General features: G+C 44.2%; 2 protein-coding genes across 9 annotated transcripts in view; one reads left to right on the top strand and one right to left on the bottom strand.

Annotated features, from left to right (window-relative positions):
- The window catches only part of LOC129838013 (E3 ubiquitin-protein ligase SMURF2-like), a 72,323-nt gene extending 54,326 nt beyond the window's left edge, over positions 1-17,997 (top strand). For 2 of the 4 annotated variants that reach the window (XM_055904665.1, XM_055904683.1), the window contains exons 12-20: positions 6,471-6,684; positions 8,311-8,414; positions 8,681-8,795; positions 9,166-9,344; positions 10,972-11,109; positions 11,954-12,074; positions 12,331-12,532; positions 14,800-14,875; positions 15,318-17,997. In XM_055904665.1, coding sequence (XP_055760640.1) covers positions 6,471-6,684; positions 8,311-8,414; positions 8,681-8,795; positions 9,166-9,344; positions 10,972-11,109; positions 11,954-12,074; positions 12,331-12,532; positions 14,800-14,875; positions 15,318-15,417 — 1,249 coding nt within the window. In that variant the 3' untranslated portion in view covers positions 15,418-17,997. Of the gene's footprint in view, positions 1-6,467; positions 6,685-8,310; positions 8,415-8,680; positions 8,796-9,165; positions 9,345-10,971; positions 11,110-11,953; positions 12,075-12,330; positions 12,533-14,799; positions 14,876-15,317 lie in introns of all 4 variants that reach the window. The other 2 variants (XM_055904655.1, XM_055904675.1) reach the window with 1 other exon arrangement.
- The window catches only part of LOC129837993 (centrosomal protein of 95 kDa-like), a 31,354-nt gene continuing 24,652 nt past the window's right edge, over positions 17,129-23,830 (bottom strand). For all 5 annotated transcript variants that reach the window (XM_055904612.1, XM_055904621.1, XM_055904623.1 and 2 more), the window contains exons 19-21: positions 23,550-23,696; positions 23,315-23,386; positions 17,129-23,147 (exon numbers count right to left, since the gene is read on the bottom strand). In XM_055904612.1, coding sequence (XP_055760587.1) covers positions 22,971-23,147; positions 23,315-23,386; positions 23,550-23,696 — 396 coding nt within the window. In that variant the 3' untranslated portion in view covers positions 17,129-22,970. The remainder of the gene's footprint in view (positions 23,148-23,314; positions 23,387-23,549; positions 23,697-23,830) is intronic.

Below are 23,830 nucleotides of genomic sequence, written 5' to 3'. Positions count from 1 at the left end.
TGGACACGGAGGGAGCAGGTGAAGGGCAGTAGCTAAACCCAGTTGGGAACGAGGTAAATCTAAGCTATGATACAGGGAGTTTGTGTTTCTGGTCTTACATAAAGAATGTGTCCTTTTCTTTTAGTAAGAAAACATTTTTTTTTAAAGAATTCTGTTGAAACCTTTGCAATAACGGAGCTTGGCACGAGATGCGTGTTTGTGAAATCAACATCTGGTCATTCAGCACAAATAGTATCCATATGTGTCAAAATGGCCCCCGGTAGTGGCGCTAGCTTTGTGAGTTTGGTGTTAGTTATTTTATTAGGATCCCCATTAGCAGTTGCAAAAGCAACAGCTTCTCTTCCTGGGGTCCACTCCACACAAAACATGAAACATAATACAGAATGACGTAATACAGAACATCATTAGACAAGAACAGCTCAAGGACAGAACTACATACATTTTTAAGATGGCACATGTAGCCTACATATCAATGCATACACACAAACTATCTAGGTCAAATAGGGGAGAGGCTTGTGTGCCGTGAGGTGTTGCTTTATCTGTTTTTTGAAACCAGGTTTGCTGTTTATTTGAGCAATATGAGATGGAAGGAAGTTCCATGCAATAAGGGCTCTATATAATTACTGTAAGTTTCCTTGAATTTGTTCTGGATTTGGGGACTATGAAAAGACCCCTGGTGGCATATCTGGTGGGATAAGTGTGTGTGTCAGAGCTGTGTGTAAGTTGACTATGCAAACAATTTGGGATTTTCAACACAATGTTTCTTATAAAAAGAAGTGATGCAGTCCGTCTCTCCTCAACTCTTAGCCAAGAGAGACTGGCATGCATAGTGTTAATATTAGCCTTCAGATTACAATTAAGAGCTAAATGTGCCGCTCTGTTCTGGGACAGCTGCAGCTTAACTAGGTCTTTCCTTGCAGGACCACACAATTGGACAATAATCAAGATTAGACGAAACTAGAGCCTGTAGAACTTGCTTTTTTGGAGTGTGGTGTCAAAAAAGCAGAGCATCTCTTTATTACGACTAGACCTCTCCCCATCTTTGCAACCATTGAATCTATATGTTTTGACCATGACAGTTTACAATCTAAAGTAACACCAAGTAATTTAGTCCCCTCAACAGCCACACCATTCATTACCAGATTCTGCTGAGGTCTAGCACTTAAGGAATGATTTGTAGCAAATACAATGCTCTTAGTTTTAGAGATGTTCAGGACCAGTTTATTACTGACCACCCATTCTAAAACAGACTGTAATTCTTTGTTAAGGGTTTCAGTGACTTCATTAGCTGTGGTTGCTGATGTGTGTATGGCTGTATCATCAGAATACATGGAGACACATGCTTTGTTTAATGCCAGTGGTAGGTCATTGGTAAAAAATAGAAAAGAGTAGAGGGCCTAGAGAGCTGCCCTGCGGCACACCACACTTTACATGTTTGACATTAGAGACGCTTCCATTAAAGAAAACCCTTTGAGTTCTGTTAGATGGCTCTGAATACACGATATGGCAGAGGTTGAAAAGCCGTAACACATACGTTTTCTCAACAACAGGTTATGGTCAATAATATCGAAGGCTGCACTGAAATCTAACAGTACAGCTCCCACAATCTTATTATTATCAATTTCTTTCAACCAATCATCAGTCATTTGTGTCAGTGCAGTACATGTTAAGTGCCCTTCTCTATAAGCATGCTGAAAGTCTGTTGTTAATTTGTTTACCGAGAAATAGCATTGTATTTGGTCCAACACAATTTTCCCCCAACAGTTTGCTAAGAGTTGGCAGCAAGCTTATAGGTCTGCTGTTATGCTGATGCACAACACTGTCTTATTCCCTTTTGAGGGCAAGATTTGCAGCACTCTGAAAGAAGCTGCTTTGGCTATGTATAGGCCTTTCTTGTACCTCAAAGTGTGTTACACCACTAGTCACTACTATATCGTATTCTAGTGTTTTAGTGCTGTTTAGTATTTTTACAAAAGACTGTTAGAGAGTGGTCTGTATAGCTGTGTAAGTAGATACGAGTATGGTTTTAAGCACCTGTGTGTGTGTGCTGATCACAGGTTGTGTGTGTTACTATTCTCCTCAGATGGCAGTTAGTCAAGAGCCAATTGTCTCTCTCCCTGGAATTTAACCCCCAGACTACTTCTGTACATTCCATTTAAACAAGGCTACAATTCGGCAACATTTCTTCCACCCCCTCAGTCAGCACACTTCGATGAAGACAACATTTCTTCCACCCCCTCAGTCAGCACACTTCGATGAAGACAACATTTCTTCCACCCCCTCAGTCAGCACACTTCGATGAAGACAACATTTCTTCCACCCCCTCAGTCAGCACACTTCGATGAAGACAACATTTCTTCCACCCCCTCAGTCAGCACACTTCGATGAAGACAACATTTCTTCCACCCCCTCAGTCAGCACACTTCGATGAAGACAACATTTCTTCCACCCCCCTCAGTCAGCACACTTCTATGAAGACAACATTTCTTCCACCCCCTCAGTCAGCACACTTCGATGAAGACAACATTTCTTCCACCCCCTCAGTCAGCACACTTCGATGAAGACAACATTTCTTCCACCCCCTCAGTCAGCACACTTCTATGAAGACAACATTTCTTCCACCCCCTCAGTCAGCACACTTCTATGAAGACAACATTTCTTCCACCCCCTCAGTCAGCACACTTCTATGAAGACAACATTTCTTCCACCCCCTCAGTCAGCACACTTCGATGAAGGCAACATTTTCTTTATTTTATTGCTTTGTTGTCACTCGCACAATCGTGTTTTATTGGGTATTAAAGGCACTTAGCAGAACACGGACATCTTGTTTGATTGCTGTCTGGTTCTCAGCCGGAACTATAAACAGTCCGTACCGACTGACAATAGGCAAGTAAACAGGCAAAGTGAGACCAGATGATGCAGCTGATGTGTCTGATGGAGATGTTCACACTGTCTGGGGAGGAGAGTGAGCTATCTGGGACCGGGAGGGTGGACCCAGTGTGTGTGTGTGTGAACCCTGTTTATGAATTGAGTGTGTGTGTTTGCACAATTATGTGTTTATGATTGTGTGTGTGTGCACGTGTGTCACCACCTCCAAACATTGAGGTCTCCCCTGGCTCCAGTAACACCCCTACTGGCCCATCCCAGAAAGCTTTGCTCGAAGCTGCTGGAAAACATATTAGATAGCTAGCCTAGCGGTGCTGCAGCCAGGCCTGGCCTGCCATCAGAAGCACATCTGTCTTCGATCAGCCCCAGGATTTCAGAATATTTCACCCAACAACCGCCGTGGCCCATGCTTGATAAATGTTTTTCGCCGGGATTCCTCAGGCCATTTAAGTTTGTCAGAGAGGACATGCTGTTGATGATGACCTCACGATAAGTGTTACCTCGCTGTTAGAGACAGTGTGGTGACAGTATGCGGTGTTGCAGTGTGTGACCCTTAGAACGGTAACGGAGCCCGTACTTAATGTTCCTTTGGTTTTTGATTGAGGTTTAGAGTTCTTATTTGATTCCATGTAAGGCAAGGTAGGAAAATAGCCTGACCACTTATTGGTGTTTTAACATAGGATGGTATCGCTAAGTTGTCACACTTTACAGGGTTGAAAATAAGTTGGAAAGGAAGGAATTCAATGCATAGTTGTATACCAGAGCGAGGGAGAGATTTAGAGAATGAGAGAGAGAAAGGAGGATGTGGAAGGAGAGGAATGTGAGTTATGCGCCAAAGTGCAGACTACTGTTCTGCAATGAGGTTCCTCTCTTCTCGCTCTTCTTCTCTCTCCCGCTCTCCTCTTTCTCCGCCTCTCTCTCGCTCTCTCCTCCGCGCGCTCTCTCCTGTAGTGGAGAGAGAGCGAGAGAAGGAGAGGAGTAGGATAGTAAGGGGTGGAATGAGATGTGATTTGTGAGAGAGAGGTATGATTGGATGTGGAGGAAAGGGAGAGGAAGTAAATGAGAGTAATGGAGAAGAGTAGAAAGATGGCGAGATGAATTCATTTGAATCCGATAATCATAGAGACTGTGAGAAGACAGACTAGGCCACTGCTAGTGGTTTGGTGGTCGGCGGGATAGAAAAATAATCGCTAGAATAGAGAAAAAATTAATTTCTATGATCGGATGGAGTGGCATTTACCTGCTGTTCTGTCAACGCAGCACCGACCGGTTTATATTTGACTGGCTGGTTGCTGGTTCCAAGACTGCTAGACATGTCTCACACATCCACATTGCTGTGGTCTGCCCTCAGCCACACTGTCTGTCTCACATGTATGTTCCTGACTAAACTTCTCTGTTTCTGCAGCATTACGTCAATGTCTGCGTTATATTTATCAAGCGAGTCGTTTATATTTGGTGTGCAATGGGGCGTCGAACTTACCTGGTGAAATGAAGGTGAGCGAATGAATAACATAACTGTCTTTATAAGCGATCTTTATATATTTGAAGTTTTATGTTTTGTTTGTATCACAGTGTGTGGCGTATAGACACCTTTTTATGTCACTTAAATTCTGTAAACGTCATGTCTGTAAACAGAGCGTTATATTGTCAAGGCCTTTGGATGGGTCTTTATGTATTTTTAGTCTGTCATGTTTTGTTTGTGTCTTTGTGGCTTATAGGCATATTTTATGTAGCCTAAATACTATAAACATCCTGCCTGTAAGCAGAGTGTTATTGTCAGTGTCTATGGGGGCTCTGTGTGAGTGTGAGACAGGGAGGCAGCCCCAGGCTTGTGAAAGCTACCTTTGTGGTGCTAGGGTAGTGATTGGCTGACATCCTATTCCCTATATAGTGCAATACTTCCCTTGTCTTCCCTTAGGGAGAACTTGGCCATCCCTTCCCATCCACTGCCAATGGGAATGTCTCCCCTCCTTTCCGGAGCCAGGGTAGATGATTGGTGATTGAGGGTTGAGCTCCAGCGCAACAAACACATACTCCTTTGTGGGTAGTAGTCAGCACGGCAGTGCCGCTTGGACGACCCTTGGCGGGCCTTCTCCCCACTGTTCAGGCGAAGTGTAAAGGGCCAGGGAGAGGGAGGTTATTCCTAGGTAGTACTTCCAGTGCCCGGCTCAATAAAGGAGCTTTTGATTCGCTGGGACCTCGGTACCATACCTGTGCCAACTTCATGATCGTGACCGCTTTAGTCCAGTGAATCCTGTTCTGGCATCGCTCGCTCTCTCCTCGCCTTGTTCTTCTACCTTGGAATAACAATAATAGTCCTAGATTGAATTTGAAAGTTTGTCTTTCTACCCGGATAGTTGTATTTCATCGAGGCTCGTCACAGAAAGGAACCCTCGACTCTTTCCCCTTGTGTGTCTCCGCGCCAGAGTGATTTTCAACTGAGCCGCACTTGTACTTCTATATTTACAGTTAGAAATATGCCGAGGTCATTCCGAATCGCGAACCCGAGACGGCTAACTATACCGACATTTATTTTTAATTACCCTGCGCGCCCTCGACGAAAATGCTCAAATTATGTTTTATTATATGGTTCAAGGGCTTCCCAACCCGAGCCAAGAGAAACTCATTCTATTTTGTTTAAGGACCTATTTTCCGTGTGTGTGTGTTCCTAGGGGTTTTCAGCCCTGCGAGCCGAGCCTTACCCTCACTTTGACATGGAAGGGCCTCGACACTGCCAATAAAATAAATACCAGCTGACTTGATTATACAGGGATACGGACCGGCGGAACACTGGGCCCATTTTACTTTGAGGAACGCCAAATATAACACGCTTTTTCTTTTTTCCACCCCTGAAGAATGAGGGAGTGACAGGGTGAATGAGGGTGTGTGTGTGAGTGGGTGTTTGGGTGGCTATGTTCTGTTCTGCCTGTGGCCTCCCCTCTCAGACACCGGTTTAAAGAACTTCCTCTCTGTGAACCACCATTGCTTGGCCGCAACTGTACTGCTACTGCACAGTAGGTCCTTTTATTAGGGACTCCGTCTTCTGTACAGTACTGTCCTGTTGGAAACTCTGGCCCTTTTTGGGGGGGGGGGGTGAATTGTGTTTTTTACGAGGCCCACCCAGGCGTGTAACCATCCCGTACGGGCATAGATTGACGTGGGTACAGAGCCAGGGCAGCGGTGGCCCCAGCCGCAGTTAGCCAGGGTCAGGGTGGCAGAGATCACCAACGAAGGCGCCAGTTTCACTTTGAAGGCACTATGAGGCTTTAAAGAGGAAACGGAGGTGTCTTACAAAGCGAAGGCTGCGTATTTAATTAGTCTGCCAGCACCTAAAATGAGAGGGAAGGAGAGAATGAGGTGGCGGAGGGCTAAAGGCACAGACAGACCACAACTCCCTCTGTCTACAACAAGCTGAGATATATGCACTTTTAACACCGTATTCTCCACAAACAATACTCAATAGAGAGAGAGAAAGATGGTGTTAATCATTTCATTCCATGTGTTACAATTGTTTTGTTTGATTTCATATTGCAATCTTGTACTGTTTAACATTGAGCATTTCTGCTTGTCTCCCTCCCCAGTAGTCGTCAGTCGAACCAGTTGAAGGAGCAGCAGCCCCCCCCGCAGGTCCCGGTGTTGTCCCCGGCCCAGCTCCCCGAGGAGGCCGAGTGCCTCACCGTGCCCAAGTACAAGAGGGACCTGGTCCAGAAGCTCAAGATCCTCCGGCAGGAGCTGTCCAATCAGCAGCCCCAGGCAGGACACTGTCGCATCGAGGTCTGCCGCGAGGAGATCTTTGAGGTAAACTGAGGGACCCTGTGTGAAAACCCTGTCCAAGTGTGTGTGTTTGTATGTGATTGATGGCTTAATTTATACTGTATCGTAATGGATTGCATTTGCATGTATATAGGTAGTGCTTTACGTTGAGAGGCGTAACTCACAAATCAAGCATACATTTTAAAGAAGGCTGTACACACCTTGCTAATATTGAGGTGCAGACTTTGTCATGGAAAGAGCAGGTGCTCTTAATGTTTTGTACACACACTAATGCATACATGTAAAAATGACACATGCAATAGTACTGTGCATGCTCATAAAACTCAAACAAGCGCTTTATACTGAAAAAAAATATATAAACATACTATAACACACTCTGTTACAAGTTTACAAATATGCACACCCGTACGATTTATAGGTGGCTTTGCATCCATTTACAGTCTGCAAGAGAAGGCCTACGACAACTGAGCGGTAATACCCCCAAATTTGTTACGATTCGCCGTGAAAAAGGCCCCTTCAAACACCACAGTTTCCTCTTTCTTTCTCCTCCTCCAATCATCTGTTCTTCCACGGCAAGGCATTCTTTCAGGATGATTTCAGCAGTTAAAAGTAGGGGGAAGAAGGAGAGGGGGGGGGGGGCCTAGTGGCAAGTTTTTGGGACCGACATCTTTCGGCGGTACAATTTGAGCAAAGAAAAAAAGATGACTTCATCCTCGGGACGTGACGGCAAGGGGGGAAACGATGTGCGAGAAAGCAAAGCGCGCGCGCGCGCGTGTGTGTGTGTGTGTGCGCGCCCTGCCTGCGATTGACTCTGGTTTTCAACAGGGACTGATGGCATTGTTCGCCGTTGACCATTGCACTGTAATTTCCTAACTAATAACCCTTGCTTCACTTTCCTGCTTCTCCTCGAGCCTGCTTCCCGTGCTTTGCTGCCTTCCCAGTTGCAACACTCCTCACAGCTCTGTGCTGTGGTGGCAGGAGTTTGTTTTTGATGGCAGCCCTCCTGAGTTACTCTGGACCCTGATAGAGAAAATAGGGAGTGAGCGAGAGAGAAGGCCCTTACGTAATGTAAAGGGAGCTAGTGCACATGAAGCCCTCTCACACATACTCTCTTGCCCAGGCACAGATGTCATGGTGTTGGTGCTGCTGGTTTCTCCCAGGCACCACTAGGTCCTAGTCTACCAGGAGAGAGAGAGAACGAGAAAGAGGAGAGGAGTGCAGCGCTGTCAAACAGTTCTGGATGGTGAATTGACTAATCTGAGGGAGTATTATGACAATGGTAAATTGTCGACCGCATATTGTTGTACTCTCTGCCCCACTTAAAAAAAACAGACTTGACTTTACATGATCAGTGGTGGAATTCGAATTCGGAACATTGTAATCCACTGTTGCTCTTACTGCTGCATAAAACAACAAGCGCTGTTTAGAACAGAAACAGCATGATTGAGGGTCAAGTTGAATGGCCTGCAGGTTGGCACATCTTAAGATTAGGGGTGTATTCCTTAGTGCAAACCGTAGCAATGTTTTGCAACAAAAACAAGAGTTTCTATTGGACTGCTTCAGGTAGGTTCCTCCCCGTTTGGTTCCCTTTGGTTCCTAGTGAATACACCCAAGGTTAACATACCCATGCTCTCGTTTGTTGTGTTGCAGGAGTCGTACCGTCAGGTGATGAAGATGCGTCCCAAGGACCTGTGGAAGAGATTGATGGTCAAGTTCAGAGGAGAGGAGGGCCTGGACTACGGAGGAGTGGCCAGGTACTGCAGTCATCCACACCTCCAGGCTAAAACACTGTTTAATAATACCATGAGGTCAACCAAAAATTCTGCCTTTTCAAAATATTTTATTTTCCTCATAGGACAGTAGTCCAGAAAGAAACAACCACTGTGGAAATTCACATTTCAAAAGCTTGATACATCAAACAGAATATTTTTGGAGGCATGTGGCCACATGCAAACCCCCAAAAATGTGTTTTTAATATGCCGGTGTCACGTGACTAACAAGATGTCTGTCTGTCGTACAGGGAGTGGCTGTACCTGCTGTCCCATGAGATGTTGAACCCCTACTACGGCCTGTTCCAGTACTCCAGAGACGACATCTACACCCTGCAGATCAACCCAGACAGCGCCGTCAACCCGGTGAGAGAGAGAACTAGAGGAATCAATGGATACATCGGGAGAGACACATAATAACAGAGAGGAGGAAGGAGAACGAGCCACCAACAGAATTCCTAAGAGAGGGAGGTTCTTGTAGACTGAAGGAGGTGGAGGAGTAGACATGGGGAGAATCTCAATTACGTTTTCTTGATTCCTCGTTTCCTCTCACCACCTTCTCAAGCCCATTGGATGAGAAAGTCAGAGGGGAGGGACCTCGGTATAATAATGATGATAAGCTACATTTATATCACGCTTTTCTCTACAAGCCAATAGTGACCACACTCGCACATGTCAATAACCAAAAAATATGCATCGATGGCCAACCTCAATACTAATTTCTCCTTTCCTCCAGGAGCACCTGTCCTATTTCCATTTTGTGGGTCGTATCATGGGCATGGCGGTGTTCCACGGCCACTACATAGACGGGGGCTTCACCCTGCCCTTCTACAAACAGCTGCTGGGGAAACCCATCACCCTGGACGACATGGAGTCAGTGGACCCAGACCTCCACAACAGCCTGGTCTGGATCCTGTGAGTAGGAGACACCGACACGTACAGGGGCTCAAACGCATGACCACTTTGGTCACATATGCTCCTAAATATTTTGCTGTGCGACTTGGAATTTAAATTTGGGAGCAGCAGTGCGCCCTGAAGGGAAAAAAAACACTGGCAGATGATAATTGTTGTAATGATTAGGCTTCACTGTACCGCTGTTTCCGAGTGCCCTAGAGAAAAAAGCGCAAACTGTTCAAAAGCTGTGACCCACATTACCAGCTCTCTGTTTTTCCTTCTATTGCTCATTTGGTGATGCAGCTGGAAGCATCTCCAGTGACGGGACGCATTTTACGTTCATAAACCGTGGGCCGTTCTAAAACGACTTGTTCAGTCATGTTACCTCATTAGCTAGCTAGCGAACAACCTGTTAACTTTACCAGTATGTCCAAACATTTAGGGGGCACAGAAAGAATGGAAAAGAGAGCGCTTCTTCAGGTGATCAATGAACGAATGACTGATTTGCATGGTGTCACTCAGAACGTCACTGACATTCTTAGACAGACAGTGTACAATTTTCAATGTAATGCATCTCAGTTAGAAACGGTGCTTTTTACACAATGTAAAAACCTGATATTCTACACATTACTTTGCCATTTCAATGACTGGGATTCATATCAACATTTTAGCTTTGATAATAAATAAATAGCTTTACAGGGTTACATGTTAGTTTCAAGGGCACGATGTGCTTCATAACTAGCTAGAATTTATATAGGTCCAATAAAGGCTGCACCAGAGTCCAAAGGTGGCGAGCTACACCACTCCAGCCCACTCTTGGCATTGCGCATCGTGATCTTAGGCTTGTGTGTGGCTGCTCTGCCGTGGAAACCCGTTTCACGAAGCTCCCGACGAACAGTTCTTGTGCTGACGTTGGCGTTGCTTTAGAGGCAGTTTGGAACACGGTAGTGACAGACGATTTTTACGCTCTGTGTGCTTCAGCACTCTGTGGTCCCGCTCTGTGAGCTTGTTGCTCCTAGACGTTTCCACTTCACAATAACAGCACTTACAGTTGACCCGGGCAGCTCTAGCTGCGCAGAAATTTGACAAACTGACTTGTTGGAAAGGTGGCATCCTATGACGGTGCCACATTGAATGTCACTGAGCTCTTCAGTAATGCCATTCTACTGCCAATGTCTGTCTATGGAGATTGCACGGCTGTGTGCTCGATTTTATACACCTGTCAGCAACGGGTGTGGCTGACATAGCTGAATCCACTAATTTGAAGGAGTGTCCTCATACTTTTGTATATATAGTGTTTAGGCCTGGACACACACACAGCGTTGATACATACATCTACACACAAACACACACAGATGCATACATATACAGACGCTTGTACACAGACACAATTATACACAATTGAACTCACGTGAACACCCGGAGACATACATGCTGTACAAGCACAGCCACACATATTAATACACACATGATTGCATGTGTAATGTTGGTTGAGCTGACATGTTGGTTGTTGTGTGTCCATGAAATGCCACTAAAACAACCCCACCATGAACCAACTACTCTCCCGTCAACACTAGCGCCCTCTGTTGACAAGACAGCCTAAAACGTCCGATTACTAACTAACATGTCCGTCTTCTCCCCCCTCCAGGGACAATGACATCACGGGGGTGCTGGACCATACGTTCTGTGTGGAGCACAATGCCTACGGAGAGATCATCCAGCACGAACTGAAGCCCAACGGCAAGACTGTCTCTGTCTCCGAGGACACCAAGAAGGAGTATGTCAGGTACGGAGGAGACCGCCGCCTGGGTCCCACGCACGCGCATACACGCGGCCGACACGATACACACACGCGCGGCCGACGCGATACACACACACACGCGTGCGGCCGACGCGATACACACACACGCGCGTGGCCGACGCGATACACACGCGCACGCGGCCGACACGATACACACACGCGCGTGCGGCCGACACGATACACACACGCGCGTGCGGCCGACACGATACACACACACTCGGCCGACACGATACACACGTCTCAAGTATACACCTGAAGCATACCTTGTGATGGAGTGACGTCGTTCCTCTGACAACCAATGGGGTTAATTTTTTTTAATTTGATTTGATTGAACCTTCATTTATCCAGGTTGGTCTCATTGATACAATCTATTTTTCAAGAGAGACCTGGTCCGACCAAGACAGTAGCTGCATGCCAGCCAGTCAGCAGCACTAGTCTCTTCCCCTATCCGTAACTGAAGTTCCATCTGTCTGGGACGTATGGGATATGAGGGTTAAGAGGAATAATTCCTCTGGTGAGCTGGTTTTTGCGTCACTGATTATTTGGACAAATCACCATTAAGCGGAGATGGTTGTTACCTGGCGTCTTTTGAATTTCGGGAAAGATAGCCGGGGATTTAAAAGGACTTCGCCTCTCGCACTAGGCCAAATCTCAACCCTCCCCCCCCCAGAACAAATCTGAATTTGGTTCTGTCTACCCAAGATTACCAGCACAGCAAAAAGACTTATCCCCCAGCCCTGGTTTTGGTTGAACTGCTGTGGGGGTTTCACGTGTTGCAATGTTGTATGGACTTATATTGACTTAAGTCTTACCTTCTCTCTCTCTATAGGCTGTATGTGAACTGGAGGTTCCTCCACGGCATCGAGGCTCAGTTCCTGGCCCTGCAGAAGGGCTTCAACGAGGTCATCCCCCAGCACCTGCTCAAGTCCTTTGACGAGAAGGAACTAGAGGTATGTAGACAGTTGCATATAACATGGTTTAGGAAAGAAATTATTCACTTACTGGAAACATGACATCATTTCTCAAGAGCATACATCTTTGTGTGGGAATCCTGAATGGGGGGGGGGGGTCCAAGATGAATCTGAGACCTTGGGATGTACTTTTTAAATTACATGAAAGGTGACAGCTACCATACTATTTCCCATGAATATACACCGCTTCAAACCATCTAATCAACAATTTTCTTCCCTCTCCTCCCTACCCCAGTTGATAGTGTGTGGCCTGGGGAAGATCGACATAGCAGACTGGAAGAGCAACACGCGCCTGAAGCACTGCACCACGGACAGCAACGTGGTCAAGTGGTTCTGGAAGGCCGTGGAGTCCTACGACGAGGAGAGGAGGGCCAGACTGCTGCAGTTTGTTACCGGGTCATCTAGAGTCCCACTGCAGGGATTCAAGGCTTTACAAGGTAAAGTGTTGGGGGGGGGGGGGGGGTGATGGAGAATGGGTGGTGTGTTTACAGTGCCTTCAGAAAGTATTCATACCCCTTGACTTATTCCGCATTTTGTTGTTACAGCCTTGTTACAGCCTGAATTCAAAATTGATTCAATTATATTTTTTTCTCACCCATCTATATACACAATACCCCATAATGACAAAGTGATAAGATGTTTTTAGAAATGTCTGCTAAGTTATGGAAAATGAAATGGCTTATTTACATAAGTATTCACACCCCTGAGTCAATACTTTTTGGTGGCATCTTTGGCAGCAATTATAGCTGTGAGTCTTTCTGGGTATGTCTCTAAGAGCTTTACACACCTGGATTGTACAATACTTTTTACATTATTTTTTAAATCCTTCAAGCTCTGTCAAGTTGGTTGTTGATCAATGCTAGACAGCCATTTTCAAGTCTAGCCATAGATTTTAAAGCCAATTTAAGTAAGAACTGTTTCTAGGCCACTCAGGAACATTCAATGTCTTCTTGGTAAGCCACTACAGTGTAGATTTGGCCTTGTTTTAGGTTATTGTCTTGCTGAAAGGTGAGTTCATCTCTCAGTATCTGGTAGAAAGCAGACTGAACCAGGTTTTCCTCCAGCATCTTGCCTGTGCATCGGCAAGGACTCCCTAGTTCTTGCTGATTACAAGTATACCCATAACATGATGCAGCCACCACCATTCTTGAAAATATGAAGTGGTACTCAGAAATGTTGGATTTGCCCCAAACATAACGTTTTGTAATCAGGACATAAAGTAACTTTCTTTGCCACATTTTTTGCAGTTTTACTTTAGTGCCTTATTGCAAACAGGATGCATGTTTTGGAATATGTTGTATTCTGTACAGGCTTCCTCCTTTTCACTCTGTCAGTTAGGTTAATATTGTGGAGTAGCTGCAATGTTGTTGATCCATCCTCAGGTTTCTCTTATCACAGCCATTAAACTGTTTTAAAGTCACCATTGGCCTCATGGTGAAATCCCTGAGCGGTTTCCTTCCTCTCCGGCAACTGAGTTAGGAAGAACGCCTGTATCCTTGTAATGACTGGGTTTATTGATACACCATCCAAAGTGTGAATTCTTTCTGAAGTCACTAAGTGTCATTAGCTTTTAAAACAATTCAATCTCTTTTCTTTTATTATATTTTGGAGCAGAGTGAGGCTATCACTCCACTACCGTACCAATTGTGCCTGCAGTGAATAGGATTCACCATCTTCATCGATTGTTTTCATCATTTATCTGCAGATTATCTCCATAAAGCCTACTGCTATGCAAGTTAGGGAGCCAAATGAACGGCTCAGTAAGACTGTGCTCTAGCACTTCGTGGCTGCATATGAAACACACAAAAGAAAATAAATGAATGTGCCCAGAAATAATAGGCTAAGTGGATTTCGACTCATCGTTACCACATTTATATGGGACGTGCAAATGGACTCATAGACGATGAGAGCATCAGGCGCTCTCCCTCTGTGTAAAGAAATTTGACTGCAACCACAGTGTACACAACACAGACACCCAGGTACCGGGAGGCGGGACAGACGGCAGATTATCAAACGAGCAGGGCTTCCTTGTGACTGACAGGCACTTGTCCTATCAATAGATTGCTAGAATATGTTTTTAATACATTTTCTGTCTCGCGAATTGTAAAAAAGAAAAATAAGTAGCTTAATTTAAGTGGAGAAAGTACCGGGCTGAAAGTGATTTTAACTGGTTATATAGCCGACAGGCGACGCTAGTGGAAAACACTGTGAGTCTCTCAGACTGCCTGAGGTGACCCCGTCTTCATGACAGTGTCGTAGACGACCTCAGTGGGTTTGGTTAAATCCAGACAGACAGGAAGCCCTGGGGGAACAGAAGACCTCAGAGTGCAGCTGTGTGTGTTTCTGAGTGTGCGTGTTGGAGAGTTGATCTTTCTGTTCAAGCCGTGCGTGTGCCCGTCTGTCTGTGTGTCTGCGTGTGCGCCTGCCTGTGAGTGTCTGAGGCCAACCCAACTGGCTTTCTGAACGAAAATATACAGTATATAAAATATACACCCAGTGTTGTTAAAACAGCAGCCGTGTTTGTTCACGTTCTAAACACTGAGTTCAACTGGTCAGTTGTCCTGAACTGTCTGTCTGTGTGTAGAGAAATATAATGATGGACAGCCTGAGAATTTATGCTGACTCTTTTTCTCTCTCTGTGTGTGTGTGTGTGTGTGTGTGTGTGTGTGTGTGTGTGTGTGTGTGTGTGTGTGTGACCCTCCAGGTGCCGCGGGGCCAAGGCTCTTCACCATCCACCAGATCGATGCCAACACCAACAATCTACCCAAAGCCCACACCTGGTGAGTACAGTTAAAGTACCACTGCTCCGCTTAGACACACAGATACACACTGCTACTCCATACATTTAACCTTTTTATACAGGTTAGTCAATTAACAACATATTCTTAATTACAATGGCCTGTCAATGAGGCGAAGACATGCTATGAAAAGGGTGTCCAATCCCCCAACTCGTATGATATTACCGGTTTTAAATGCATGTCCAAATCCAATGTTAATGTTTTGTATGTAGAACAGTTTAAAGATAGAATTATCACAGTGAATTATTGAAATGTTTGTTGGCGTCAATTCATCCCGTGAGGGATGGCTCGCCAACTGGTGATTTGACACAAATGAAATGTCATTCGTTCATCGATAGGGAAAGTTATAAAGGTGCCTCAAAACTATCCACTCAAACTAAAAATGTACTTTTCTCTCCCTCTCTGCCCTTTCCTCTCTGTCCAGCTTTAACCGGATTGACGTTCCCGCCTACGAGCACTATGACAAGCTGTACGACAAGCTGCTGACAGCCATCGAGGAGACGTGTGGCTTTGCGGTGGAATGAGTGACACATCAGTGGGGAAGTGTGTGTCAGCGTGTGTGTATTTTGTGCGGTCAGCGCAGCAAGACTATAGACTCTGCTGTCACCACGGGAACCCTGCGACGTTCAGGCACGCCCATGAGGATTGTGACCACACCCCTTTCCGGTGCCCAGTCCCCCAGGACAATATGGAGACCGACTGAGAGGCAGACCACACGGGAGCACTCTCCTCTCTCACCGCATCCTTTTTTAGAAATATCACTTTTTCAGCTGCTACAGACGAGTGACGATTACTGACCTTGAAACCCTGCGAGAATGACAGCTTTTATTTCGTTTTTTCGTTTTCTTTTTGTAATAGCTTATGTCATTATAACGGTGAAATCCACAGAACCAGTTTTGTGTTGGACCAGGAGTTTTTCCTAACCGAAGAAAACTCTGGTCCCTAGTATGTGCGTTCCGTGAAAGCACACTTCTTTTGTTGTGGGTCGTCTGGTGCGATCGAATACCAAGGTCCAGACTGCAACGAGAGTATTTTAGAGAAGGTATGTTGGCTTTAGTCTGGGAGAGAGAAATGTGAAGGTCCACGCTGAGTAGATGACTAGGGCCAGGGGGGGGGGGGGGTTTCCTGACCATGAGTTAACCAGCAGAAACTAGGTCTTACTGATGACCAATACAATCTCACACAGCTAACTTCCTGCCACCTCTTGACATCAAAAGCTAATGGACATGCTAACCTGAACACCTAACCCCATCCAGCTACACAGAGTAGACATGTTGCGCTTTGGTGAAAGTCTGAGTTGAACTTAACGCTAAACATCATTATAGCACACTGTACCTATAAATCACACCATTTGAAGTTCCTTATCAAATGCTCAAAGTGGGTCGTTGTCTAGTGAGTGGAACTCTGTCCCAGGGACCAGGCTAGTTGAAGGCAATTCAAGGAAGATGTCGGTGTTTTCAGAGTGACATCCAACCTAAGATGGCAGGATGTTTTTTTTCTCCCGTTGCCGCTCTAGAGCACTTTACAAACGGAATGGCGACAAAGGACGTGCTTTCTTCATATTAAGTTAAAATGAATATTCCACATTTTATTCCAACCATACAGCATTCAACGGAAATATACAGATAAAAAAAAAGTATATCTACCTGTAATTTTGAGTATATATGTGTACAAATACATACCTATTTTGTATATGGCTTGTTCCTCTTCCTATTAATTTACTTGCTAGCATGTTGGTGTTATCACAGACCTCTGTATTCTCAGGTGAAATCATCTTTCTTTGTGAGGCTGACTTGTGAAAGGGGGGAGTATCTTCTGGTTATGGAAGCCGTTGTCAGGTCAAATCCGTGACCCTCTCCTTGAATGAGAGCTGAGTGCATAACCTTTAACCTTTTGGCCACTAAGAGACTGAGGTTGGGACTAGAGCGCTCTCCCTACTAGAGGGTTTTGTCTAAAAGGGATACAGCTTTTGTCAAAATGGACGTTTCGTAGGTTTAGGAGAATTAACGTAGCAGGTTATGAGAATTAGGTCATGGTTAGGGTTAGCTAAAATGCATAGAAAAATCACCGTTTGACATGCTGTATACCATCTAGACATAACCCTAATAGAGCCTCTACCACAACCCTTGCATGAATGGACTTTTTTTTTAAACAATATTTATTTGCTATTATTTTGTCCCTTCTGAGCAAAATGTGTGTTGACATGAGAAAAAGTTCTGTTCAGTGTTTTAAAAAAAATACTGCCTGTTTAATAGCAGTGGACGTGGACTATGACCATGGACTATATTCACCTGCGTACATGCAAAATAAAATAAACCCAGTCCCAGTGTGTTCAAAGGTGAAGCAGATTCTCTTCAGATAGACAATTATCAAGTATCCTGAAATTGTGCTTTTGTACAGTATAAGATATTGTTCATGTGGTGGATCACAAGCAACCTTTTTTAAAATTTGACAGAAAATGAATAAAATGCATTAGAAAAAACAAGACATTTTTGCACACGCAGACTTGTGTTGCCGTTTATAATCAGCAACTTCCATCTATTTACTAAATAGTTAATGGACTGATTGACTTTTTATGTAGATATATACGCGTATAGATATGCACACACAAAGCTCATATGCACACACACAGTACTGTTTTCTGCTATCTACGTCTAACCATAATTGACTTTCACTCAGTCTTATGAGGTGGAGTTGTTTCTGGATAATAGATCAGACAATATGGACTGTTGCTTCTCTTAGCATGCTTTGCCAGCCGAGCCCTGCGACATTTGGTCGCTGACCGGTGCAATTTCTCACATGGTGTAAAACCCACTTTCCTTTATTCTATGTGTATGTAAGTATTGTGTGTGTAAATTAGTTTTCTTCTGATTAAATTTGCTAAACTTTTGTCTGAAATTTTAACATGTTTTTATTTCTCATTTTTCAGTCTGTTGTATTTATTAGTGTGTTCATAGTTTTTTCACATCAGCTGCTCTGTGAGCTTCAACTGACACTGTAAATAAGAAAAATAAAAGCGGAAATTATAAACCTCTTGTACCCTTGCAGAAAACAAGCAATAAACTCTATGCTGTTTGAAAATCACAGCATAATGTTTCATAGAATGAAGTGCTTTTTTTCTTTCCTAGATCTCATAAAATGAAGGGAATTGGTAAGACAAGTTGCACACAATTTGAGGGTCAATTATTTACCATGTAGGCTCTCAATTTCAAAATCATTCTCATCTCCCATTCATCTGCAATGACTTGAAAAGACTTGACAGGTGAAAACAATGGAGTGGAAGGTCTTTAAGATGGCTTTCACCAGGGCTCATTTCCCAAAAGCATCATGAACTTAGCCTTAACATGCTTTTGGGAAACGTCCCTGGTCAGTTCAGACCGGTGCACTGCACAAGGGACCGGTCAGCTACCAGTGTGGTCCCTGCAACGAGTGGCCTTGACACTGACAAGTGATGTTCTCACACCGACATAATGTCTGTTCATATAGGGGAAATTTAGACTTCAGATTAGCGTGGGTAAAATGAACTTTATTCCTATTTTAATGCACTTTTCTTTCTATGGTATTCTAATCTTGAATTTAAGCATGCGGGAAATGCCAGTGACAGCAAGGTAGGCATTTAGGTTGGAGATCCCAAAAAATGGAGTTGTGGGTGCTTGTCCATATTCTGAAGACTTAATTCCACCACCTTTATACGCAACCATGAATAAGGTCAAGAGAACTTGCCGGTTTCAAGTGGAAAAATCAACTGATTTTTCTGATATAAATCAATTGATTAAATCAATTGATATAAGACCTATGGATAAAGGGATTGTAAATATAGGATAAATGACCATTGTTATAGATCTATTTTACTTGGAGATTAATGTGAATCTAGTCATGGCAGGAGACTGACATGATAGGCAGGGCTATTTATGCCCCTTTCCTACAGTGGAGTATGAAATGCTGTGTCATTATGCAGAATCTTTATTGTATGTTGTAGGTACCACCCCAAAGCCGTAAACACGGGCACCCTCATAGATATCATCCTAACCAACTTGCCCTCTAAATACACCTCTGCTGTTTTCAACCAAGATCCCAGCGATCACTGCTTTATTGCCTGCGTCCGTAATGGGTCAGCGGTCAAACGACCACCCCTCATCACTGTCAAATGCTCCCTGAAACACTTCAGCGAGTAGGCCTTTCTAATCGACCTGGCCGGGGTATCCTGGAAGGATATTGATCTCGTCCCGTCAGTAGAGGATGCCTGGTTATTTTTTTTAAATGCCGCCTTCTCCATCTTAAATACGCATGCCCCATTCAAGAAATTTAGAATCAGGAACAGATATAGCCCTTGGTTCTCTCCAGACCTGACTGCACTTAACCAACACAAAAACATCCTATGGCGTTCTGCATTAGCATCGAACAGCCCCTGTGATATGCAACTTTTCAGGGAAGCTAGAAACCAATATACACAGACAGCTAGAAAAGCCAAGGCTAGCTTTTTCAAGCAGAAATTTGCTTCCTGCAACACAAACTCAAAAAAGTTCTGGGACACTGTAAAGTCCATGGAGAATAAGAACACCTCCTCCCAGCTGCCCACTGCACTGAGGATAGGAAACACTGTCACCACCGATAAATCCACTATAATTGAGAATTTCAATAAGCATTTTTCTACAGCTGGCCATGCTTTCGACCTGGCTACCCCTACCCCGGTCAACAGCACTACACCCCCCACAGCAACTCGCCCAAGCCTTCCCCATTTCTCCTTCTCCCAAATCCAGTCAGCTGATGTTCTGAAAGAGCTGCAAAATCTGAACCCCTACAAATCAGCCGGCCTAGACAATCTGGACCCTTTCTTTCTAAAATGATCTGCCGAAATTGTTGCAACCCCTATTACTAGCCTGTTCAACCTCTCTTTCGTGTCGTCTGAGATTTCCAAAGATTGGAAAGCAGCTGCGGTCATCCCCCTCTTCAAAGGGGGGGACACTCTTGACCCAAACTGCTACAGACCTATATCTATCCTACCCTGCCTTTCTAAGGTCTTTGAAAGCCAAGTCAACAAACAGTTTACCGACCATTTCGAATCCCACCATAACTTCTCCACTATGCAATCTGGTTACAGAGCTGGTCATAGGTGCACCTCAGCCACGCTTAAGGTCCTAAACGATATCTTAACCGCCATCGATAAGAAACAATACTGTGCAGCCGTATTCATTGACCTGGCCAAGGCTTTCGACTCTGTCAATCACCACATCCTCATCGGCAGACTCGATAGCCTTGGTTTCTCAAATGATTGCCTCGCCTGGTTCACCAACTACTTCTCTGATAGAGTTCAGTGTGTGAAATCGGAGGACCTGTTGTCCGAGCCTCTGGCAGTCTCTATGGGGGTGCCACAGGGTTCAATTCTTGGACCAACTCTCTTCTCTGTATACATCAATGATGTCGCTCTTGCTGCTGGTGAGTCTCTGATCCACCTCTACGCAGATGATACCATTCTGTATTCTTCTGGCCATTCTTTGGACACTGTGTTAACAACCCTCCAGACAAGCTTCAATGCCATACAACTCTCCTTCCGTGGCCTCCGATTGCTCTTAAATACAAGTAAAACTAAATGCATGCTCTTCAACCGATCGCTGCCTGCACCTGCCCGCCCGTCCAACATCACTACTCTGGATGGTTCTGACTTAGAATATGTGGACAACTACAAATACCTAGGTGTCTGGTTAGACTGTAAACTTTCCTTCCAGGCTCACATCAAAAGTTAAATCTAGAATTGGCTTCCTATTTCGCAACAAAGCATCCTTCACTCATGCTGCCAAACATACCCTTGTAAAACTGACCATCCTACCGATCCTCGACTTCGGCGATGTCATTTACAAAATAGCCTCCAATACCCTACTCAATCAATTGGATGCAGTCTATCACAGTGCCATCCGTTTTGTCACCAAAGCCCCATATACTACCCACCACTGCAACCTGTACGCTCTCGTTGGCTGGCCCTCGCTTCATACTCGTTGCCAAACCCACTGGCTCCAGGTCATCTACAAGACCCTGCTAGGTAAAGTCCCCCCTTATCTCAGCCCGCTGGTCACCATAGCAGCACCCACCTGTAGCACGCGCTCCAGCAGGTATATCTCTCTGGTCACACCCAAAACCAATTTTTCCTTTGGCTGCCTCTCCTTCCAGTTCTCTGCTGCCAATGACTGGAACGAACTACAAAAATCTCAAACTGGAAACACTTATCTCCCTCACTAGCTTTAAGCACCAGCTGTCAGAGCAGCTCAGATTACTGCACCTGTACATAGCCCATCTATAATTTAGCCCAAACAACTACCTCTCCCCCTACTGTATTTATTTATCTATTTTGCTCCTTTGCACCCCATTATTTCTATCTCTACTTTGCACATTCTTACACTGCAAATCTACCATTCCAGTGTTTTACTTGCTATATTGTATTTACTTCGCCACCATGGCCTTTTTTTTGCCTTCACCTCTCTTATCTCACCTCATTTGCTCACATTGTCTATAGACGTATTTTTCTACTGTATTATTGACTATGTTTGTTTTACTCCATGTGTAACTCTGTGTTGTTGTATGTGTCGAACTGCTTTGCTTTATCTTGGCCAGGTCGCAATTGTAAATGAGAACTTGTTCTCAACTTGCCTACCTGGTTAAATAAAGGTGAAATAAAAATAAATAGATCAAATAAAGTATGGCCTTGTAATTTGTAGGGATCGAGACGCAAACCAAATTGGATGACAAGGAAAGTGGCGTCAAATGTAACCTTTTGTGCTCCCTAGAATGTTTTAATCATATTACTTTTCCTGTTACCTTCAATTTCATTTGTAGACATTAGCATATGTTAAATATTCTAAGCCACAATCGGTAGTGACCATAAGTAATAACCAGGTAGGGCAATATTTTAACAGACAGTTTAATGTTTGTTCCCTACATATGTATCATTCCATTACATCATTTGATTTAACAAATGCAAATTGTAGTAAAAATCAAATCGGGACCTATAGGCTTATTAATCATTATGGCGCTCAAACTGTTACTTTGCACTTGCCCTCACACAGCTTCACGATCAATGCAGGCAATTAGGGTATATGTATTATACCCTACTAATTCTCTATATTATATTAGGCAATAAAATTCCAACAATACCATTGATGAACTGAATGTGGCAACATTCAGAATGAATCAAACCACCTTTTACCTTTTGTGCCTTAAGGCTATTTTTCCATGGAATAAATAATGGGTCCTGAACAGAGACAAATATGCACATGTTTTCATGGCCATCTTTCTATATTCTGAACCATTCTCCATAGTCTACATTCAAGGCTTGCGCTGATCAAACTCAAATTAAAAGATAACTTATTTAAAAGGGACAGTTTAGAGAAATAGAAAATCAAATCCCATGGGGTTTAATTCAAATGTATTCAGTGTGCCCTATTGAACCACGCCTCCATACGGTCTGAATACCAACTACTGAGAAGTGCATAGGAAAGGCGTACATTTCCTAATTATGAATCCGCCCCATTCATGCTACTTGGCCTTGTAAACTTAGGATGTCTTTTTAACAGGTCTGATTTGTTTATTAGTATGGTGGTTTAGTGGCAAAGGGAACTTTCAGCGCTCTCTGGTGTTCAAAAAGCGTAACAGGTTAGATCAATAACCTAAAAACCAGACTAACAGGGCATTTACAGTACAATTAAATAAATCATTCAACATTGTTAAAAACGGTACGGGAGACATATCCTGCATAGCATTAAAAGGAAGAGGGGGAAAGATCTTGTCCTGGCATGACATTCATAATTAGTGTTGCATCCAATTTTCACAATGGTCCCGTTTGGCTGTGAAAGACAATTTACTAAACTACTCATCTTTACCACATGACAAAATCAAAACGACAGCACACAAAATACACAGTGAGGGAGTCATTTTTTGTTTTTAACATTCTTAAATAATCAAGTATTTAAAACAAATCGAGGAGTAGGACTCAGATCCGTGTGTTTTAGAGACTTTAGAGTTTGTTTTTAGCAGCCGAAGGAAAGTCAGCGGTAGGTAGCTATAGATTGCTAGCTCGTTAGCGGGGTCAGTGCTGACAGCTGGTGTTGTACTGGAAGGAAGCCATCTGCACGCGACCCCGTAACCTTTGGACCTCCAGGCCGTGGAAGTAGTCGTCGTCGTCGTCCTGGACGATAATCTCCTGCAGCTCGCCTATCTCCCTCTCCATCTTGGAGCGCAGCTCTCGTTTCATCTTCTGAAGGGCCTGCAGAGAGAAACGCTTTAATATCCTGACCCCAATACCGTAGGACGTAGTAGTCACATGCTGAACCCTGAATAAGTTCACTTGCCAAGTATCTCAAATCTCCCCAAAATTTGCAGACAAAGTACAGGCATATGTAGTAAATTGTGTCTACATTAGCATGCATTTACCTTTTCTTGGGCCTTCTTCCGTACTTGGATATCCTGTCGCTCTATAGCGAGAGTCTCAGCCAACAATGAAAACTGAAATAGTGCAGAACAGCGTGGAATTAGCTTTCAGCTGTCCCGTTCTTTCAGATGTAGGAACAGAGAAGATCAAGAAGCCGTTTCTTGGTCTTACTCTCCTACTACATCTGTGAGGCACGCGTGTGTGTTAATATGAAAGAGGGCCGTGTGTTGGTCCTACCTGGTCCTTGTAATAGTTCTCCATAGACTGGATCTGGTCTCGGTGTTTGTTCTGGTGCTCCTGGCGCTGCTCCTTGGCGTAGGCCCTCTGCTCTCGGAGACGAGCCTTCTGCACCTCCAAGCCCTCCTCAAACACCTGCTTAAACATCTGGAACACAACACACACAGTGTTATACAACCAATTAATAACCACTAAACAAACCACCATATCGTTACATGTGTTTGTATAGTCATTGTGTTCATGACCTGTTTACTTTTGACTGTATTTTACAATATAATTTA

Source organism: Salvelinus fontinalis, chromosome 3 (genome assembly GCF_029448725.1).
Source record: "Salvelinus fontinalis isolate EN_2023a chromosome 3, ASM2944872v1, whole genome shotgun sequence".
In the NCBI taxonomy this organism is placed as follows: Eukaryota; Metazoa; Chordata; class Actinopteri; order Salmoniformes; family Salmonidae; genus Salvelinus; species Salvelinus fontinalis.
The sequence above is the reverse complement of the archived record's forward strand: the minus strand, read 5'-3'. Positions and strand labels throughout refer to the sequence as shown.